The sequence below is a fragment of the Dermacentor albipictus genome, chromosome 6 (assembly GCF_038994185.2).
Source record: "Dermacentor albipictus isolate Rhodes 1998 colony chromosome 6, USDA_Dalb.pri_finalv2, whole genome shotgun sequence".
Lineage (NCBI taxonomy): Eukaryota > Metazoa > Arthropoda > Arachnida > Ixodida > Ixodidae > Dermacentor > Dermacentor albipictus.
In genome coordinates this window covers 48530252-48548236 of record NC_091826.1, presented here as the reverse complement: position 1 = coordinate 48548236, position 17985 = coordinate 48530252, and the positions used below count along the sequence as shown (strand labels likewise).

The 17985-nt window shown below is 43.4% G+C and overlaps 1 protein-coding gene across 1 annotated transcript in view; it reads right to left on the bottom strand.

The window, feature by feature from the left end:
- Positions 1-17985, bottom strand: part of LOC139061069 (trafficking protein particle complex subunit 12) — a 31134-nt gene that overhangs the window by 2059 nt on the left and 11090 nt on the right. The window contains exons 4-13 of the mRNA XM_070540528.1: positions 15954-16130; positions 14765-14878; positions 13752-13865; positions 11598-11736; positions 11394-11506; positions 9694-9766; positions 7304-7377; positions 4498-4596; positions 2623-2720; positions 438-525 (exon numbers count right to left, since the gene is read on the bottom strand). Of these exons, the coding sequence (XP_070396629.1) occupies positions 438-525; positions 2623-2720; positions 4498-4596; positions 7304-7377; positions 9694-9766; positions 11394-11506; positions 11598-11736; positions 13752-13865; positions 14765-14878; positions 15954-16130 (1089 nt within the window). The remainder of the gene's footprint in view (positions 1-437; positions 526-2622; positions 2721-4497; positions 4597-7303; positions 7378-9693; positions 9767-11393; positions 11507-11597; positions 11737-13751; positions 13866-14764; positions 14879-15953; positions 16131-17985) is intronic.

The window sequence follows — 17985 nt, the reverse complement described above, 5'->3', positions numbered from 1 at the left end:
GGAGATTTATTAGGTCACTATCTGAGACATCAGCTCTTTTCTTACAATGTCTGTTGAACACAAATCATGGGCGACCATGATAGTATGTAACAAAATTTATTACTAAAACATTTTATTAAAACACTTCATTTTGTTGTGTCCCCCAAAGCACTTTTGTAAGGAATGTCTTGAATAAATGAATAAAGAAAGAAGGAAAGAAGGAAAGAAATAGGGCCATTTCTCCAATGGCAAAAAGAAAGAGTTAGAGAAATCACTAACATAAAGTAAAAAGAAATAAACGTAGCAAAGCACACTCAACGGAGAATAACTTATACTCGGCAAAGGCAAAATCGTGGCTAATTAAAAAACCAAAATGCCGCAATTTTGATAGAGTAACGAAGTTTAACAAGTGATCGAAGTATACTGATAGACAAACCTACACAGGCGTGCGAACTCACCAGGGGATTCTTTGGCTGCAGCTTGCTGGCTTCCTCATAAAAGTGATATGCCTCTGCGTAGTTGTTCAGAGCCAGGGCCATTGTACCTCTGTACAGGAACAAATCAAAACCAAGTGTAGTGGTTAAACTGCCAGAGCAACTCACAAGCTATAAAGGACAGCACAGTGAAGGAGGGGGAGGAAACCTTCTGGACTAATTTTGACCACCTGAAGTTATTTAACATGCACCTAAGTCTAAGTGCATGAGTAGTCTTGCATTCTGTCCCCACCAAAATGCCTGCCATGGGAGCAAGAAACTGAACCCACAACTCCATACTTGGCAGAAAAACGCCACAGCCACCGTGGCAAGATACATATGAGAACGGAAATGTGGCGTGTCAGCCAAGTACAGAGTATGACGAAATCTCACTGATTTGTAATTATACACCACAAATAAAGAAGACGGACAGCATCCCCGAGAGTTAGAAACCTTGTCCATGGCTTTGTGAACAAAGCTACAATGCACGAGTCAAAAGTTAACCCATGTAACTTCTTTTTTTTTTTTGTCTGCCTGCCTTCTTTATTTGCGACAGGCACAGCTAGTACGAAAAATTAGGCTCTGCATAGTGTGCTAGTTGTAGTTGGCATAAATGTTCTTGTGTACAGCATGCCCTGAAAAAAATAATATTGCATTGAGTATGGCAGGGTGGGCGTGTGATGACATCAAAAGTGTTACGCATCCTAATGCATGTTTTTATTTGGATGGTTGGTACTGGTATGCAGTTTCTCAGACAAGCTGCATGTCTGTAAATGTAGGAAGTTCTACTAGACATAGTGTAAGAAAATACTTTGCTAAGATGCAGGCGAAAAATTGCAGAGGTGTACACACTGGCTCCCCTCCCCTCGCTGCTATTTACAGACATGTAACAAATTATAAGACTTAACGAAGTAAATCAAGTTTTACCTCGCTGATATCAGTCTAAAATGGAAATTCGGGCTACTTGGATTGGAACAATTTATAGACAAGGAATTACCACAGAAACAGTGCCCTGCATTTCTTGTTTCTATGGTCGTCCCTTGTCTACAACATGCTGCGACTTGCCGATATCGGATAATAGAGGATATAATGAAGATATTTTTGCACCAGATGCGACTTTCTTAAAGTTAAGTTCAGTTGCATTTGCTGTGTTGCTCTGATTGGCATGAATACAAAGCTTTTAACATATTACTGCCAAATCCTAATCTTGATTTTCGCTTGACTTTTGACAAAAACTGTGCCGGTGGAGTACGTAATGACAGTACATAATGAGCATATGATCTCCCTCTTCGTTGCTTACTCCTGCACAAATGAAGCACCTCCCACCATCAAGTTACATCTAGAAGCTTGTCCATAAAGCACGTCACAAAGCCCCAAAAGGCAATTCAGCGCCTCTGTATGTCCCCATCATTCATTCTTGTGTGAACATGTTTTTTCCAAGTGCGTTGCTTCACTAATGTCATGGATCACCAACTAGACAGTCAGTACCCATTAAGAAGTAACCTATGTGGCTCGTCAAGTCGGCACGGTAACTGGCAGACATGGTCATCGGGCTGGTTGGTAGGCGTGGTGACATCTGACAAGTCACTCGGTACGTTCAACACATAAAGTGTGCTCCGATTCTGGCTAGCATACAGTATAGGTTGACAGCTGAGCTTTCAGCCGAAGTAAACAAACACGTCTGGAAGATGCCTCTGCAACTTGATGCCACCTTGCGCCAACCATAAAAAAACTACAAGATAACTGTATTTTAACACCTTGTGTGTGCAAACTTTTAGAAAACACAATGTAGCTTACATTCAGCATGTAAGAAAGCATGACTATTTTTCTTGTCCGCAGGCGACTTTCTCGTTGAGTTTCCAAGCCTTCTGCTAATCTGCCATCTTGTCTGGACAGTAAAGATGTGTTCATTGTTTTTTGACATCAATGCTGTTTTCAAGAAGCCAACCCTATTGCCGGCTTCATGAGAACTGATGCGAGGCTTAAGATGGCTGCTGTCTGCTTATCTGTCTATTTAGCTGTCTACGGAGAGTACTAAAACACAGCGACAGGTGTGAGAAATTTGAGAATCCCGCAAAGTCTATCTTGTGGCAAATGTCCTGTCATGAGGACACTAGTGATGTGAAAAGCTTTGAAAGCCAAAGGGGGCCAGTGCTGAAAAAAGACTCACTTGTTAATGAGAATTTCGAGTCTCCCCTCCAAAGCCATGCTGTGGTACAGGGCCTCAGCTTTGTGGAAGTGGCTCTGAGCTGTTTCCACATCCCCAAGCTGTTGATGAAAAAGTTATGGAGAAGAGAGAAAAGAAAACGGAAGGGTCAATCCTACCTCTTGTCGCAAGAACATCAATGCTTTTCCACAACACACTTGAAGCACTACAATGCTCCTTGCTTTCTTGTTTTTTTTTTTCTGTGATTGCTCTCTCCGTCTCCATATGCACACCCAACTATTTTAGCCGTTTTCAAACCTGTCAGCATCTTGGTTCCAAGTGCTACAGCACCAAAAATTTCCTCTAAAGTTTGCCAGTCATTACCATCAACAACAATCTCCATGTTCACTGAAGCACTGAATCCTCTCCAAGCACTCTACCGTTGTTCCCGTCCGGTGTCAGCCGATTTCACCCTAGGCCTGCAAATTTCCTTATCTCATCAGCCATCTAATCCTCTGCCACACTTTATAGCATTTTAATTACCTTGGCACCCAGTCCTTTACTCAAATGTTCCGCTTATTACACATTGCACAACCCGTCCATCTCAACTCCTTCCTTTTTATGTTAAAAAGAATCTCATTTACTCGCATTTGATCTGTAATCTATACAGTCATCTTCCTATCTCTTCATGTTTTTCCTGTCATTTTCGTTTCCATCGCTCGTTGCACATTCCTTGGCATCTCGTGAAGTTTCATACCCTCATGCTTTTGAAGTCTGTTCTTATTACCAACTGGTAAGTTACCAGCATGAAAGATACATCTTGTTTAAACACAGTGCTCAGACACTGAAGGTAGCATCTTCATGTACGTGGACAGAGTAACTGTTTCATGATCCTTGTCATGAAAAACAATTTTCTCAGCATCAACCTAGAGACAAAGGCTTAATGTATCACCTGCTAAATTGGTATGTTGATGCTGCATCCAGACTTTTCATATCAACTCGCGATTTTCAAAACGCACTTCACAAGTGCTTTTCGTCACCTGCAATGACAACGGTACTGATCAAGCATAATTTTTCATGAAAGCTGTTGGCAAGAAAAACTAGGTGAGAATTTAGCCCCACTGACTCTCTAAATATGCAGCATACTTGGATTGTGACCATTGTAATGTTTCATCAGCTGCACGCACGTGAGTCTTGGGTGACCTTGCACACTCCCATTTAATGAAATGACCTTTCTGTATCTCATATCTCCTCACAATGTGATGTGCTCACATACACTCAATACACCTAGAGTTTTCCATCAGATACCTCCAAAGTGGGTGAAGTCTGCCTATAATGCTATAGAGAAATCAGTGATCGATTGTGGGGTCGAACATCTGTCTCCGAGCACAGCAGACCAATGCTCCAACCTTTAAGCCACAATCACACGAATGCATGCTTCTCTCGTGCCAAGGTTGTTCTTTTAAAGGTCAGGCACATGCGTCACATGCCAATGTCTCGAATTTTTCTCTCTAGACAGCTACCATATTGAGACGCTGTGTTAGGCCACACAACCTTCGAGATTGGCCCACATTGTATCAATGATAGCTGCACAGCCTTCGGAATCAGCCCATATTTTTCAGACTGAGCATCCTTTGGGATCGGCCCAAAGTCCCCCTATAATGCTATCTCATTAAAACATGTTTAAACCGCTCATTAAAACATGTTTAAACTGCTTCCATACAGTTCCACATGCATCCAACTTCATGTTCATGATGAATATTTTTGTGCAGTTACTTCCAAGTCAATCTTTAAAAAGATTCAAGTCAACACACATTATAATGTACGAGGGGTCGCAAAGGGAGATGCTTAAGCATAAGCCCCGTAAATTGGCACTGGCACAACACTTCACCACCTTACCTGGAGGTATATCCTTCCGAGGGCTGAATGCAGCTGCGCTTTGCGTCCACTGTTCTTCTCAAGCAGGATCCTGGCCACTTTGATGGCCACTATGTAGTCCTGCACACCACGCATGACCAGGCCAGCCTTCAGCAGGAATTCACTCTCAAGGTCTAGCAGAAAGCTGATGGGCTGGCCAGCTACAATTCACACTATGAACAATGTTAGGCACAGGGCCAACCTCATCCAGTACACACATGTTCACACTTTTCAGAACTGTTCGTGGTATGCATCCAATGCTGCTGCAGCTTTTGAGGTCACGCTGTTTTCACAGCAAAATATTTCCACTTGCATTATACTCTTTTCTTTTTTGTCTTTTATGCTGGGACCACTTTCTTCATTGATGGCTATTCTAGTCAATGGATCAATTACAGTGCAATGCAAGCTATGTAAATATGGCTAGCTTAAGCCACAGTCTGGTTCTACATACAGTCAAAGGTCCCCTCACCTAGCTTTGCTAATTTGAGTCTTACTGGTGTTAAAGAGACACTACTAAATAAAAAAACAAGTTTACCTGGACAAACTACACTACTTTTCTACAATATGAAAAATGCCACTCTTACCATGAGAAAAGCCACAGCAAGCCAGAAAAAATAAAGTTTGTGCGGAAATTCCTCTAGGAGTTGTCTAAGTATGGGTAAGCATTGTGCCACTTGCTCATCTCCACACAACCCTGTGTCATTATCAATGTTATGAAACTTGATCAGGCCAGTATAAACGACAGCGCTGTGGCAAAAGGAGCTGCTGCAGATGGCGACACAAGGCGGATCGATGACGCAAGCAAACTACTGCAGGTGGCCACGCCAGGTGCGCTGATGACTTTCCCATCATTGTAAGCCATTATCGCTATTTAGCGGCTCATCCATCTGCGTCGAAGCATTATCAACCGCTTACAATGGTACTCCGGCAGCTGCCGCACGGGCCCTATCTTGATAGCGATCTACGATGGGGACCAAGCACTGATAGCTTCGTGTGCGCTGCGTTCTCGCTGCTTAGGTTGCGTTGAAGCGAAAGGCAGCATTAGGGTCAATTTGCTCGCTCCTGCTGCTGCCGTGCTTCGTCTTAATGACAGATACGTGACGTTATGGGTAGGTGCCCAAATGCTTACGCATTTAAAACAAAAGATGGGTGGTGATGCCACCTTGAAGTTCTTGTACTAGCTCACCGTGGTGCCATGGGTCTTGCGCTGTATTCTAAAAAGCCAAATGCTGAACCCAGCAAGTTTCATGAGCATCTACTGCACTACGACATCCAAAGTACGAGAAAATAAGTTGAAATCCTCTATGTCGGGACGACGTACCGGCAATGCAATCTGCAGCGCGCATTCAAGAAGTGGAAGTTTGGGCAGCATTTTCTCTTCCAGTAATCGAGCTCTTACCGCAATATTAACGAAAATAAACCTCTTTTAAAGAATGGTTTACAAGTCTGAATTGTTGTAGCGCTTCTCTTTGGTGTCATTTTAAGCCGTAACACAGAAAAAAAAAATTAATTCTGGGGTTTTAAACGCCAAAACCACAATCCGATATGAAGCATGCCGTAGTGGAGGGACACCGGATCAGTTTTGAGCACCTGGGGTTCTTTAAGCGCACCTAAATCACGAGCACTCTTGTATTTCACCTTCCCCGAAATGCAGCCGCTGTGGCCGGAATTGAACCCTCAACCTAAGCTCAGCAGCGCAACACCTTGGCCACGAAGCTACGATAGCGGACAAGCTATTCCATGTGAGCCATTGCCTCACATGGAATTTTTCAGGCTGCCTATCAGGTACACTTCACAAGGCTCAATTCCATTCACTCCGGCTAATAATATATCCTCTTAACGAGACCCGTGAAGGTGCCAACAGTTGTGTACACAACGCACACTGTATGTCACTCCAAGTGAACATTGTTGTGTAATGTTCATACGTGAGCCTCAAAACTGTGCTTTTGCATGCAAGGGCATTTGGCTTCGTACAACCTAGCAAATGGAAAACTTCAGCTGCCATCTTTCTGCCACTACAGGAGGGATGAGTAGCACAGACTTCAAACTGGAATTCACTGACATTCACTGACATTCGCTGACTCTGCTTTACCGTGGGTTAGGTTCTGCAGCTTTGAGCATTCCAGTTCCTTTCTGGTCATTCCACTTCCCTTTCCCTTGTAGCTTGGTGGTTTCACTCTATTGCCATGGAGATTCACAGAATATTATGCATTCCCTGACCTCACATGCCCGCTTCATGCAACAATCTGATTATGATACTGTGGCCTCGGCCAGTTACCATCAGTGAGCAGAATGACAGTTCTGGAGTGGGAAGCATGCAGATTAGCAACCTCACAATGGATTACAGTATGCGCAATATTTCTAGCTACGAGTTTTGTCTGTGAAGTATAAAGAAAAACTTTAGCAATATGTTGTGACGGTCTTACTGACTGAAAAGAAATTTACGTGGCCATAACCACACTGGGCTCTAGGCCATAAGCCAAATCAAGCCAGTGTTTGTACCGATCAATCCAATCACAGTGGAAGCGTCGCTATGGAAACTCATGCCAACACTAGTAACAGATTTCCCTCCAAATCAGTTTGTCTGAAGCCTTACGGCCAGGAGCAAAAGCATCATACAGAGACTGTGATCACACAAGTGGAGTAATTTAATGCCATTAGTAAATATCAGCAAAAATACGTAAGTAGATGCTGGACCAGGACAGCAGTATTTTTCTGTTGAGGTTAGTGACCCACAAACTTGCTTGAACAGCAGCAAGCAAAAGAAGCTGAGTTATGAGGCACTCACCTTTTGGTTGAGGACACAGTTTAGGATGGCAAAGTAGACTCGGCACTCACGGTCTTCCCACAACTTCATGGATGCTGCAGACAAGCAGGTTACACATATCATGAAATTCCTTCGTGACAACGCACAAAGAAGAAAGTACCGTTGAGCCCTTACACATACGTGCCAACTCTCCTGATTTTTACGGAAGGCTCCCTAATTTCAACCGATCCTCCAGGTTATACAGACACGGCCATAGATCTCCACAAAAACTGCCCCAGTCCCACCGCGAGAGAAAAGAAAATACACATCATGCAGCATAGTCGCATCGTAAAGCCATTATGCATTAGCCGAAGTGAGATTTAAATACAAGCCATTTGTGGGCAGGCAGTGTAGCCCTAACTCGGTTTACTTCAGATCGAGACATCCATCGAGGAATTCGTGTGTGGCAAAGGTCTAATATGCGTTGCACAATGACCGATCCGCTTAAGTCAGCTTTGCCGCTACACAGCCATGTTTAGCAGTAAGACATATTAATAGTGGAAAGGGGCCGCTGTAATGAGAATTAGTATGTGCTCCGTAATTATACACGCACCATCTCTGGTCACAGTACGAGTGCCAAGATGCCTAATAACTGTACTGACAACCATTCAAAGCTGTTTATGATGTTGCTGCAGCGCAGAAAAACAAAACAAAAATGGGATTGAACTTTTTTGTTATCAACATATCCCCCCCCACCCCCTTCTTCTTAATTGTCTCGACGAATCTCCCGAATTTTGAGGTCCCCACGTTGACACGTATGCATAAATATAACAAAGAGGAATATAATAAATAAGTGAATGTAACAAAGTAAATCTAACATGTTTCTGGCAGATACCAACATATACAGTTAAACCTCTATATAATGAAGTAGGTAAACTTGGCAATTTCTTTTCTTATATCGAAATTTTGTTGTATTGAAAGTTGAACTTTTATGCAAATGAGTTTGGTCGCCAATCAATTTTTCTTACACGGAAAGGGGCCGCACAATTTTCCGAATTGTAGGGCAATCGAAAAAAGCTAACTTGAATGAGACAACAATTAATTTTGATAAATTTGAGAGTCGGCGACGAATGATATGGTTTTATGCCACGTCGAAGATATCTTCACATTGGCAGTGCGAAATGAGCGAAGCCAGCCATGCTTTCGCGTGCAATCCGCCCAAACGGCTGATAGCGTCACCCGCACTGGGACAATGCTATCGCGAAAAGCACTGGCAGCAGGAAGTGAATGCTTCATCTGTCTCTCGCTGCAACCAATCACCGAAACTTGAGATCACACAACTTCCAATACTAAATGCACGGGTAGACAGCTTGCATGATGCCACAATGTCTGGGCATGCCCACTCTTCCCACACACAGCAGATTACCTCTAAAGCAGGGTGCGCGGCTGCGTATTTGCTCAGCCGCACTTACAGCAATGTGCATCTATGGCTGAGACGCATGCCAGCAATTGCGACGCGCGGCCACTTACCCGCCCCACCCCTTGCGGGCACTTGATTTGTTACTGCGAGCCCACTCCCCTCCCCATCTTTCCATTTACTCGCTCAGGAAGGCAGCACTCGTGCTTGAAGCCACCATCTTTTTTTCTCATCCTCGCACACTTTCACTAGCACTTAAAGGACAAAGTCGCAAGGTGCGATAGGGTGTTATCACACTTTGACTTTATACGGAACATGATGCGGCTCCACTTCGGCGGTCGCTCCTGTCTTGTGGCACACGATTTGAGAGGTGTGTTTGCAATAGCCGCTTGTAATTCAATCATTTGACCATCTGCATCCGTGGACGTTTTCATTTATTGTCTCAGAATTCCTTTGCAGCAGAAGCAAAATTTCGTTGTCTTGAAGTCGCATGCACACTTATGAAAAGTTAAATACTGCGTTATATCGAGAATTTTATTATATTAAAGCTTGTTATATCGAGGCTTAACTGTATATACACTGATAACGAATATCAGATATAACGAAGGTATTTTTATGTTGCGCACAACTTCTAACAAGGTTTGAATGCATTCTTTAAAACACTCCCCATGTCTTTCACATAAAGCCAAAAATTCCCTCCTGATTGTCCCTCTGCTGCCAGAAGAAAGGAAGAGAGCGACAGTAACAAGAGAACAGTGACTTGTACTTGCACTTATTGAGGAAATTTGCTGTTGCTATATCACATCAGCAAACCTAGAACAGCATCTCTGAGATAGCGCACACAGTTGTAATCCCACTTCACTCCTTTCGCCTTGTTACAACCACTTACTCCCTTCCCTTGCACTCAAGATTTCTATCACAGGGACTATCAGCGGCTACTAAGTACACCAGCAAAATCCAGAACGGTATTAATCAGAAGGCACGGTTGTAACAAAGTCTCAGTGCCCTCCCTCACCTTGTCTCAACTGTTCACTCATGTCCAGCAAGCTGCCGTCTTCAGATATGCCATTCGTTAAATTTCCAAGAATCTGCAAAGAGAAATGAAAAAAGTTGTGCAGAAACAATTGACAGAAAGCTCACACACAAACTTGATGAGCATGATAGTTTTGCCATGAAATTTTTTTTCCTGTCTCACCGTGAGAAAAATTAAGCAGAATTTGGAAATTCCTCTGGCTCTGAACTACAAACTCCACTTCCGAGGAAAAGGATTGAATTCCATGATGCAGACATGAGGTCTCTCGTCAATGCACTTCACAACACTGTTACATGGCCAGCTGCAGGTAAATACTTTGCCAAACATTTCATTGAGGATCCATTCAAGTTGCAAGTAGCATACTAGTGTTAATAGGAGTGTGCAAATATTCAAGACACATTGAATGGCGAATCCAACAATTCCCTATTAGTTTCAGTCATCATATCGTATAGTGAGCACTGCAAATGCAAACATTTTTTAAATAATTTGAACTTGTTTTCAAAAAGTGTGCACGATCAAACATAAGTTTGGAACAAAGATGGGATAAATTTCAACCTGGCGGCCACAGCAGACATAGAATGCAAAAAGTTATACATTGGGTGCGCCCTATACATAGCGCAGGGAGCAGACTTATACCTATCACTCGCACTCTCAAAAGAATCCCAATAAGAAAAAAAAAAACTGCTTATTTGCTCCTAATGCCCCATTTGGACTTCCATTAAACAACACTTCAACATGTACAACATTATTACAGGAATCTGCTACCACTGTTACTAGTGCAGCCTACACTCGTTACAACGGATCCACATACAACATAGTTTCCGATATAACAGACCATTTTTCTTACTCAGTTTGGTCTGCTTACACTATTCATGCAAGATATTTCAGTTTTAACGGACCCAGCTATAACGGACTATCAGCTACAATCGACAAATTTTTGTTCAGATTTTGTATGGATGGTGTAAATACAACAAGCTTTGCTGCGGCAATGTGTGTGTGTGTGGTGGTGTACTGCATGCAGCTATTTCCGGCAACTGGCAGAATGTGGTAAAATGCACTTTTTCTTAAAGAACGAACCCACTAGCGACAAGATCCCTGCAACGGCAGGCTCCGCGCAACGTCCTGCTGGCTCAATGTCGCCGAAGTGCAGAAGGTGCCGCTAGGCCTAATGCACTGAGCAAAGGTGTAGGATATGGCACTTCAAAAACAACTGCAAACACTTGCGAAATGCATCGTGTTCAGAACACTTTATTTATCACTGCATCAGTTCGCACAAAAAAGAAAACACACTGCTATTCGCAAATGATGTGATTCGTAAAAGTGTGATGCAAATGAGCCGCGTCACAAGTAGTGCACGGTTATGGTTATTAGTCATGGTTAATGACAAAACAAGCTCAGTAAAGAGGCGACTGCGTGTGTGACCATGACTCTCTGGCTGGAAGCAGACATTCTTGAGAGAGAAGGAGCGCAACGTTTGGTTAAAAATTTCAGCTGTTTTCAAGGCAGGCACGCAGTGCCATATTACTTTGTAGACATGACCGTCAATGTATCATGTAGTATACGCTATGCTTGTTTGTTAAAAATGGCCAAACCTGGTGAGAGGCCCTTTAAACAGCCTTTCTGTTGACGTTCGACCAAGTATAATGCATAACTTAATTTTTGCAGGGGCCCTGCTTACTTACCCTGTGCACCACGTTGAGGAGTTTGTAGAGGGAATTGAGAGCCGTGCAGTGGTTTCCCTGGAACTGCGGAAGCTCAGCCAACAGCAGGCGCATGGCGAATGGCACCATCGAACCTGGAGTCATCAGGAGATCCACTCTTAGAAAACGGAAACTGCGCGCTACGTGACCAGTGTAGCTAGACTGAGCAGCATTAAACACACTCACCTCGCTTGTCTGGGTAGGTATCTGGATAGAATTCGTAGAACAGGTCTGGTTTGTCCAGGTCCCCAAAGGCATCGCCCTCGACCTCCGCGTAGGCAAACTTGCGCTGTTTCACAAAGAGCGCCAGCCGCGTGTACCACAGCTGCAAGGGGGAAAAGCGAGTGAATTACTGTTGCGCCTGTTTCACATCATTGTGTGATGCAAAATTGTCTGATGATGATGTATAGGGTTTTTTGGTGCAAGGGCCAGGGATGGCCAAAGAACGCCAAGAAATGGTGTGGGAAAGGAAACAATAAAGAAAGAAAGAAAAGAAAGAAAGAAAGAAAAGAAAGAAAAGAAAGAAAGAAAGTCGATGCGGTGAGTGACAGCCGTCAGATGTATCGAGGCTGTATGGAGGCCTAAAATATTCCCTGTAAGGTACGTAAAATACACAAGTATTAAAATGATGTCAAGGACAAGAGATGTAAGTGATGACCATAATATATATTCTAAAATGAAAAAACACAACGAAAGAATGTGTCGATTACACTAGCACTACCGCCTCACTAAGAGCCTTGAGCATAAGGGTCTGGAGGCACGTGCTCTACGAAACACTTAAGCTCGCAGCAAAACCCTCTAGATATAGGGAAGACTACAAATCTCTCGGGGCTGCTAACATGCAGCAGCACATCATTTAAAAAGTTAAGCACTGCCTTGGTTTCAAATAGAGGTTCTGGGCCAAGAAACAGTGTTGGATGTAAAGGGATACATTGTTTGTATGCCAAGGGAAAGTGCCGTATTCGCACTTCTTCAGCTTCCCGGCACTCCATTAAGGCTTGGAGTACGGTCAGCCTCTCACCCCATCTGCCACAGAGGGGAGGTTCGGCACGAGTTAAAAGGTATGAATGTGTACCATATGTATACCCTATTCTGAGGTGGCAAAAGAGAACTTCAGATCGTCGTGACTTTGTTAATGATGGCCAGTTTCCTAGCACAGGCTTAATTAGATGGAGCTTATCCAATGTTTGCTCATCCCACAAGTGTTGCCAACAGCTCCTGAGCTTTTTGCATAGGAATGGCTTCAGCTCTGTGGCAGGAACAGGTATGGATGGATTTCTAGGTTTTCTTGGCATTGAAGTTACCATTTTACCTGCGAGCTCGTTACCTTCCATAGAGCTGTGCCCAAGCACCCAACATACTATTACAACCTGTCAGTTGTCTGCAAATTGTCTGCAAGGTGTTTTGTGCCACTATGGGGAGACATTCTTTTCACCTGTTTCAACTTTAACTGTCAGCCAGTGTGGTGACCTCCACTCTTCTAGTGGCGACTGCCTGCTTCTGCCAACACATACACGTACATAACACACTGTGCTGCTGCCATCGGTGAGATGCAGCGCTGCAGCAGTTTCCATTAAGCTTGAACTTGACCACGCCACCATGGCTGCCATGCATGACCAGTTCCTGCGAGTGCTACAGCCACAGTCCAGCCACAGACGACCAGTTGCAACTCATCCATAATACACAAGCCATTAACAATCCATCACTACTCCTGTCTAGTCTCGCCAGTCTCGGTGCCCCCTTCATCACCATCAGCCTGCAGAATAAAGGCCTCTCCCAGCCACCTTACCCTAAACTGTCTCTCCTTGGATACTTCTAAATACAAATGCTTCCTGGGTCTCTCTGCCTGCCTGATATTGACATGTGTACTTTATTATCTTTATCGGGCAACCACGTTGCACCGCCGAAAAAATTTTATCACACAGCTCAGGATGCAACTGCATGTCAGAAGTTTCTGGAATGTTATCGATGGTTCCATCTGCTGTCTGTGACCGAACCTTGTGTAATGTGATTGCATGTACGTGTGCGAGACGCGAATAATGTAGAACTTTGTGGAAGACACACGGGCCCGGCGATTACTCTGGAACATTCGACAACTGATGTATAAAAGCCGACGCGCTTGACCCGCTGATCAGATTTCGACGACCGCCAATCGTGTTCACCACTATTGCTCTCCTTTGAGTGTAACTTGATTTTGTAGGCGCAAGTTAGCCCAATAAAGTTTCGCCAATTACAGGTTTGCTTTCTTCACCGTCACTACCATGTGACAATATATTGATCGCGTGCACACACACACACGCAAAAAAAAGGGGGGGGGGAGACGAGGACAGTAAGGCGTACCTGGAGCGAGTAAGGGCTGTGCCTAGTTGGATGACCTCCAGCTCCGACTCCTTGGCCAATGCTGGTCAATAGCCTGGTCGTCAGGTTGATGGCCGCATTGTGGCACTGGGCCCCCTGTGAGGCACAAAAAATACATGGGTCAGCAAGGTTTGATGCTGAAAGACTGAGTTTTATGTACCGTAGAGGCAAAAGTCACCAACGCAAAACACACTTCCCGAGCAGCAGAAATTGTTTGCATTATACTTTGTAAAGTTCACTACATTTACAACCTGCTAAACAACGATAATGAAAATGAAAGCTCAGATTCTTTTTTTTAATGCTTTCTCACAGATCTGCAACATCATGCTAATAATGATATCAGCTAGATACAGGTAAACCTCAATATGAAGAAGTAGGTCAAATCGGCAATTTGCTTGATTATGTATACTAAATCTAATTACATTGAAATTCTACCTTTTATTCAAATAAGTACAGTCGCAACGGATTTCTCTTACACGAAAGGGGCTGAAATACTATTTTCCTAATTATCGGGCAATCGGAAAAAGCAAATTTGAATGAGAAAAGAGTTCATCTTGTTGAGCTTGAGAGTTGGCAACGAAGGAAACGGTTTCATGCCGTGTCGACGATGTCTTACATCGGAAGCATGAAGCAAAGCCAGCCACGCTTTCGCATCGATTCCACCCCCGCGTCGCCCGCAATGGGACAAAGCTGTCACAAAAAGTGCCAACTCAATGTTACACAACCTCCAGTACTAAAAACGCAGGAAGACAGCGCACACAATTCGAGACCATCTCTGCATGCCCACTCTTTGAACGCATAATAAATTACCTCTAAAACAGGGTGCGCGGGCTGTGTATGGGCTCAGCCACCCTCACAGCCATGCAAAGCCATGCTCTGCCAGAAAACGAGACGCGTGGCAGCCTCAACGTTAACGTTCGTGTTCCAGTTGCAGGTCTAGCACACTTCTGTGGCGCTGTGTCCCCGTAATACACAATAGCAGAGGTAAGGCTCACAATGAGCTGCTTCAGTCCATCTTCACTCTGCGGAACGTCATCAACAGTCAGTGTACGACGAGCGTTGGCCTCGTCGATGATGTGCTCCTGAAGCAATGATCGAACGGTATCCACCTGCCAGAGATAAAAATCAAAAGTGAAGGAAAGAAAAGGCATAGCAGATGCAGCGAGAGACCAACAAAGGCAAAAAAAGTAGCTTTGGGGTTTTTGCACAGATTTCAAGGACAGGCAGTAAAATTTGGAGTTGATAACGAATTAAGCAGTGTCCTGTGAACGAGGTGACCAAGAGTGCCCTTTACCATGACACTTACATTACTGAAATGTGCTTCAGAGTTCTTCATCTACAACACAAAAGCCATGCTAGATGTCATGTTGATGAGAAAGCGCAGTATAAACAACTCTTTTGGCTAAGCCACTCGCTTATTTGCACAGAATCACTAGAATTTTTCACAGAGCCAGCATTTGCTTGTGCACTGTGTTTTATTCCATGCTTAGCTGCACTTGCCTGTTTTATGCAGAATAACCCAGACGTACATGTCATACGTAGCAATGCCAAAGAAAAAGATGTAGATTTCCTCAACTAAAGGTACGGTTACCTCGTCTGTCTTTAGGAATGTGAAACCACACAGCACCCTTTTATCTACAATGAGTGTTTTACACTTAACAACTTGACAATGTGCTGGATGGACCAAGCACCTCTGTTAATCATGGGCACGATGCACACACTATCGGCTACAACACCCGTGACATAATGACCATCAGATACCAAAGGTGAACATTAATGTGCAAAAGCCAAAAGTAAATATTTAGAGCAAACAAAAGGGCAAACATGATATGCACTTAAAGCACCTGTGTGAATCACTGAAGGAGTCTTAGAAATAATGTCAAGCGGCGTTACGCATCCCAAAATCTAAACTCCTTTGTATGCCTGTTGTGTTCTATGTTACTCTCTGCGCATTTTTTTTAAAAATCGTTTTGCTTTCTTTTGTACTCTTTTTGCATTCATTTGTACACTTGGCCAATCACATCCTCTAACTTTGGGTGCTTTGTCTGAATTTCCCTATTTCAAAGTGTTGTAGCTATGGGGGGAAAAAAACTTTAACAATGAAATTACACTTTCAAAATTATCTGTGGCCCATAATGCCATCGCCACATTACTTCTGCTGTACAGAAGAAGCAAAGGTCGCACCTGGGACTCATCGATAATGACACCAGGCATGGTGAGGTGTTCGCGCTCAGGGAAGACAGAGCCAGGTTCAGATGTTGCAAGTCTGGTCAGGAAGTCTCTTGTCGCAGCCGACGGCAACCAGCTGTCATAAGCGCAGATGTCACTGTCCTCCACGGGCTCCGTCATCAGGCAAGGCTCCTGTGGTGTAATATTAGAACGGTCTGGTTAATTCTTGCTATGTTCAAACTTGCTTAACGGAAACATAAGATCCAAGCTGAGCACAGAATAGTTTAAGCTCGTAATACAGATGTCACATCTGAAACAAGAAATACTTTTCTATCTTCAAATTTATGTTACACAGATGCTTCCCCTGAATTAGAAACCCCACACACGTTTGACACAAGCAGATCCTTTGAAGCGCTGCTACATCATCTATGGCTCAGTACTACATTTAGAAAACGTTCTTTCAAAGAATGCATCAACTTCAACTTGTCCAGCTTTCCACCTTATTATAAGACACTTTCTGCACAAAATTTAATGCTCTGATAGCCTGCAATTCACTTGTGGCCATGTGGATAAGGGTATACAGCATCTCCGATTCGAATGTCTGTCACACAACACAGAACTACGTTTAATATGTGATTTAGTGACATCAGACAGCTGGCCCTTCAGTTTCAAGAGGATACTAGGTCCATGACCAACATATTCACTGTTAATGGTTCTCCATGATTTGTGGAAGCAAGCAATATCCCTGGAAAATACTGAATTGATTTTTTATCCTGCATTGTAAGCTCACTCTGTGTTTTATTAAGCTTCATTTAATATGTCTTCCCTTGAATGTCCTCCATGTTTTCTTCTGGGCACTGAATTAAGCCTTGTTATGTGACTGGACATTGCATTTCAGTGCATTTCATGTTACACTTTGTGACATGTCTATAGTGTAAATAAATGACTTGGTTTTTTAAGACTGAGTGTGCTTCAATTATTTATGTGACTTGAGTTTAAGATTAATTGTGTTTGACTTAAATATTTGAGTAGTCTTTAGGTCTGAGTGTGTTTTTATGTGGCGTTTCCACGCCTGTGCCCTTTAATTACTGGGTGCGTCAAAAGTTCTTGGACTGAGCTAGTCTGGGATATTCTGGTAAGTGTACCTATCTTTTCCAGATAATTTTGTTCCCGTCTCTGGCTTCTTTATTATGTACTATTTATTTATTTATATATTATTTTTATATTGCAGTAAGTGATATTTATGGCCTTTAATTTTTCAGAAATCATGACGCTATATCAAGCAGCAACTCTTAATTTCGCCAGCAATGGTGTGCCATATTCTGTGATCTCAGAAAGGCTCCATGTGCCAAGGTCGACAGTGTATTATACAACAAATCGATTCTTTGGGTCATTATTTACCGTATTCATTATTAGTGAATAATGACCCCTGCAATTCTGATGGTCTGTCAATGGCAGCAATACACAGCGCACAGACACTGCTAAATTACAAATGGCCTTTGTCATTAATATGTAGCTGCGCAATCAGCGTTTTCACATAGGATCGACACTTTGGCGTTCTGGCTGTGGACCAGCCAAGCCATTGGCTAAAATGCACATGCTAGTCCACAGTGTGCAATTTCAGGTTGCTCTTGCTGAGCATTTGGTGCTTTTACTAACAGAATACCCACTTCAAGCTGTGGGCAAACAAATACACTAGTTTTGACATAACCAATACTGTCCCAGATTTGGCATTTTTTTGGATTCGTTATAGCAGTAGAATGCTCAGTGAAATAAAGCATGGCCGGTCGAATTTATATGATTGTAATAGCAATTATACCAATGCTCAAGGTGTGCCTGGGCTGTTGCCATTGCCGTGATGTCTCATGAGCAACACCATGTGCACAGCTCACGTGCCGTGCACTGGCAGTCATGTGATCTGCAGCAAGTACCGTATTTACACGATTGTAAGTCGACTCGAATGGGTAGTTCTGAACTTAGTGTCACACATTACTTCCCCCCTCTTTTTTGGCTTCTGGATTGGATTGGCGCGGCTCGCTACGTGCTT